At 42.4% G+C, this 4,943-nt stretch overlaps 1 protein-coding gene across 1 annotated transcript in view; it reads right to left on the bottom strand.

Moving 5' to 3' along the window:
* Positions 1-4,335, bottom strand: part of LOC107114093 (alpha-1-antitrypsin-like) — a 6,136-nt gene extending 1,801 nt beyond the window's left edge. The window contains exons 1-2 of the mRNA XM_015415519.1: positions 3,663-4,335; positions 2,419-2,689 (exon numbers count right to left, since the gene is read on the bottom strand). Of these exons, the coding sequence (XP_015271005.1) occupies positions 2,419-2,689; positions 3,663-4,335 (944 nt within the window). The remainder of the gene's footprint in view (positions 1-2,418; positions 2,690-3,662) is intronic.
* Between the last annotated feature and the right edge of the window lie 608 nt (positions 4,336-4,943).

The following is a 4,943-nucleotide window of genomic DNA, read 5'->3' on the forward strand; positions in this document are numbered from 1 at the left end:
CAGCAGGATAAAATATTTCCATTAGGGTATTTTAAAATTTTTCTTCTGGTATCTCAGTTATGCTGACTGTATTCTGGTTTCTTTCCTCACCTAGTGCTTTATGTTCCTTCTTCTACCAGTATCAGAGGCCGAGTTCAGACTGGCTGTTTGGCCTGGCAGCCAAACGTTTCAGTAGCATTTCAGTAGCGGATTAAAGGGGTGGGTTCACATAGGCACATCTTTCAGGCATCCCCCAGCCGTACTCAAGCCGTCTTGTGCCGCTTCCCTCCCAAGTTTAAAAGATACCAGGTGAAAGTGGTAGCAAACCGTGTGTAGAGCGGGTTGATTCCAGTTCCCTGAGTGTGAATGCAAGCGCTGCTAAGGCGCCTGCAGTCATTGGTAATAGGCACGGCTGTTTACGTGGGCAGGCGCTGTCGGGGCCTGCGCGATCTTGCCCTATTTGCTGTTCCGGGTTTTCTTTGCCATGACTCCCTAGCACTTCAAATTGCCAGTCTGAACGTGGCCAGAGAATAACTAACTTGAGCAGGGGTCATTTCGTAGAAAAAGAGCTAGGGGAACTCATTAGCATAACTCATTAGCATATGCCACACCCCCTGACATCATAAGGCCCGGTGGTGGACCTGCAAGGCCGGCGGGAGTGTGAGGAAGCCCTGCCAAGGCCCTCCCTGGCCCCAGGCAGGCAGGGATGGGGAGAGGCGGGGAGGAAGCAACTTACCCTCCCTCTTCTCCTGCCTCCTCCTGGCTGAATGAGGGCTGGAAGCGGGGCGGCTGGAAGCAGGGGGTGTGGCTTCGTCGTGTGCCCCGCCCCCACCTCACCTGGGGGAACTGCGTTCCCCCCCGAAATGACCTCTGAACTTGAGGATAATCATTGAGTAGCAAGGAATAGGTTTTCTGTACAACTTTCCTTTAGATTTTGCTGGTTTAGGAATTTCAAGCTCTAAAGTGCAGGGAGGCAAATTTCCTCCTCAGGAAATATACATAGACTGATTCTGCAAAAGCAGTTGTTCTGCCCTTGGTCTGCTGTTTCCCCCGGTTGTACTGCTCAATTTCCCACTATTTGCTGCGCGGCTGCATTTTGACTTGCATTTCCCCCCGATTTCTCATGTTGCACATTTCAGCAAAGCAGTCATATTTAAGAGTCTTTACTAATCTGAAGTGGCTTCATGGCAACAATGTGAGGGAAATTGGGGGGAGATGCAGGTCAAAATGCGGCCATGCAGCAAATAGTGGGAAATTGAGCAGTACAGCCGGGGGAAATGGCAGACCGAGGGTGGAACAACTGCTTTTGCGGAATTGGTCATAATTTTTAATCACCATCAGAAACACAACTTCCAAATGAATTTCACACCAACCCATAGATGTCACACAGTCAGACACTAATACAGGAAGAATTAGATTATGACATGAAAAATCATATCTTCTCATTATTATTGGAATGTTGTAATAAAATATGTCATACAAAGGTATGCAGGATTTGCTGTGTTCTTAAGACCACCCCTTTAAGAAATCACTTTCCACCAATTCTTGACTGCAATAAGGATGTGAGCCTCTCCCTTGAACTCTAGACACACATAAGAGAACACCAAATGCAAGATGCTGATTTATTTTATTTTATGTAAAACATTTTTATTCTGCCTTTCCACCCAATCTGGGTCCACAAGGCAGAGAACATAAAAATATTTAAGTGATTAAAATATAGTTAACATTGTAAAATAATTCAATTAAAACACATAACCAAACAAAACTAGAAGGAGGGCCAGTAACCATTATTGGGGTATGCCAGATGAAACAAAAATGTCTTCACCTGCTCATATTATTTCAAATTATTTAATCCTCCCCCCAAAAAAAGTATGTGCTCCATCCACTTGGGGCACCAGCTGGTGAAGCACTGCACCAGGCTGCTGGGCTTCCACAGCGGCTGGCACCAGCCTCGCCAGGCATGGAGCAGGACGGCCAGCTCAGCCCATGTGTGCAGCCACATCAGCCCAGCGCCAATGGCAGCACCCACCAGCCGACATCGCTCACTTGCTCTATGTGCTGCAGGAAGGACAGTGCTGGTGGCAACTATGGGAGCTGGGCGGGGGTGGGCCTGGGAAGGCACCACTGCTGGCCCCACCTCTGTAAGCCAGAGAAGGAGGAGGAGAGAAAGAGGAGAGGGCTCTCTTGGCTCTGCACATTCCTTGCGCCCGCAGTGGCTGGAGAGGCATGGTGCAGCTCCTGGGTCCTTTCTTCCTGGGGCTGCTCTGTTGTGGTCTGTGGGGGCATTGAAGATTGTATAAGGGGTGCAACCCCCATCGCTCCCCGCTGGCTACAGGCCTGGATCCAGTGTGTTTTTACAACAAATGCCTTCACTTATCTTATACTGAGCTATTAATAATACAGCAGTCATTTTTAAGAGACCGCAAGATGAAAGCTTACCCATGCCTTACAGATTTTCCCCATTTGGTCATAACTTCTCCTGTCAAAGTGTGCTCCACATCTGTCAGTTTCCCTTCATCTGGTAGAATGAACCATGCTGAGTAATCTCCATTGTAAGGCACTCTCACCACCGAACAAGACAGGTCTTCATCATAGAGATAACTGTAATCACCTTTTCTGTGCATCATGTTGACTTTCACAGTTGTGTTTGCATCCACAAAGAAATCTTGGTTCCTGGTCGATGTAGGCTTGAATGGCTCTTCCCAAACACCTGAGTGGGGGTGGGGGGAAGGTACATTAAGTTGTGTAAATGCTAATTCACACATTCATGTATTATTGCAGGATAGCAGCATGCTTAATCATAATGAGACACTAAATGCAAGAGGCCATGAATACTATGTTAAAAGTCTGTAAGTGTACAAGCAAAATATGGAATGATGTCACTACCAATGGAAGAAGTAGAGGGACATTGGGAGAGCATGTAACAAGTAGAGTGACTCAACGCTGAGTGAGCCCACTGAATAGAGTGAGCCCACTGAGTAGATTGACCCCACTTGTGAGATAGGGTATCAATTGAATTATTATTATAATTGTAATAATGTTCGGTATAAAAGGAAAGGGTTGTATCCAGCAGGCTGCTTAGTAGTGTTTGAGCCTTCATCCAATGTAGGTTCTTCCAACAACCACTTTAATCCAAGGAAGTCTTTGTAACTTAGAGGAAGAGGTGGTAGTATACAAGCCAAAATCTTTTAGCATATGGCTCTCTAGACAAATTCCGAATGATGAAGCTGAAACCTGGCAACACTTCTTCACTTTTTACTTGAAACCCATCACCAACTGCTTTATTTATAATTCTAATCATTTTGAACCCTGAATACTTTTGCTAGTGGAATATTTTCTGAATTTCTTCAGAAACATTTCTTCAGAAACATACATTCTGAATTTCTTACTTAAAATTTTAATCTTGCTTTAATTAACGTTTTAATGTATTAGTGTTGTATGGAATTGTTTATGGTTTTATGACATGTTGTAAGCTGCCCTGAGCTCGCCTGCAGGGTAGCGTGGGATAAAAATCGCAAAAATAAATAAATATTACCTATTGCATAAGCATTTTTAATGATTACCGTTAAAACCTTTGAAAAAGATACAGGCGTATTTACTTGGTATAGAGACAATTCCTTCTTGTTTCCTGATTGAATCTTTCAGTCTGGTGTCAAGTTTCATTAGCAGTTATCATTACTTACCTTTGAAAGTGATGTAGTTTAGAACAATCATGACCGTGCTTTCATCTAGTTCCTCAACTGCTTGGGAGATTTTGCCATTAGTTTTGTTCTTCACATAATTGTTTATTTCATTTTCTGCTGATGTAGAATTCTTGAAGTTAGTTGAGAAGCCTTCAGCTGCATACAAGGTTTTGAGATTGTTCAGGAATGTAGGCAGCACTTTCAGTGACTTTTCTATGAACAAAGCATTCCCGATATTCAGCTGTGTTACATTGCTGGGTTGGTTAATCGTGTGAATTATTTGTTTAAATCCTCCATGGATCACATTCTCTTCAATGTCTGACAGGTTGAAACCGAGTCCATTGAAAATCTGATGATGGGTCTCAGCTTTAGCACCCAGGGTCAGCATGGCAAAGGCTGTGGAAATGCTCAGAGGAGAGAAGAAAACATTTTTGGGAGCAGGATCGGAAGTGATGATTTTGTACAATCTGAATGCAAATTCAGCATTAGTCTTGACTATCTTTTTATAGCTCGTCATTTCAGTTCCCTGCCCTTCTTCCAAAGGGTGATGTTGATGATCAAGTGGGTTTTGATCTCCGTTGTGCTCCTGTTCCTCATGATGTCCTGGGACATGATGACAATGGACTTGAAGAAGACCAGTTAGTAGTAAGGAGAGGCAGAGGGTGAACTTCATTGGAATTAGTGAATGCTCTGCAACAAAATGATTCTGCATAACAGAATAAAACACTGTTAATCTTTCCACACAATTCCACAAGCAAAACTGGATTTGAGTCAATAGTGCAGTTCACTAGGAACTGTTATTTCATTAACTTCTTTGAAATGACAACACATATAGAAGAATGTTGGCCTGTGATCCATGTACTCAAAATCCATTGTACATCATTACTGTTAGTAACATGATGAGTAAATTTTAACCAATTGTATACTGCAAAGAAATTTGATATTAGAATTCATTTAAAATGGTTTTAGGTGTTTTAACTTTTTTTTTTAAAAAAAATATCAAGATACTCTGTCAAATTGTTTGCCTGGGACAGTTTACCATTTCATCAACATGGTTAGTTCACATATTTTAGAAAAGTTATACCATATTTTTAAATAATATTTTATTTTCATTTTAAGGCAGATTTGTAGAGCATTATCTTTTGCCCAAAGGTAGTTTCAGCATTGTTTTATTTCAGAAATTGAATCTTTAATGGCAAAATTTAGAATAAATTGAAATCTGCCATTGATTGTAATGGGATTTGAATTGTATCCCACGTGGCAGATTTTAGGCATTCAGAT

This window comes from Gekko japonicus, unplaced genomic scaffold, assembly GCF_001447785.1.
Source record: "Gekko japonicus isolate JY-2015 unplaced genomic scaffold, Gekko_japonicus_V1.1 scaffold1684, whole genome shotgun sequence".
NCBI classification, from domain to species: domain Eukaryota; kingdom Metazoa; phylum Chordata; class Lepidosauria; order Squamata; family Gekkonidae; genus Gekko; species Gekko japonicus.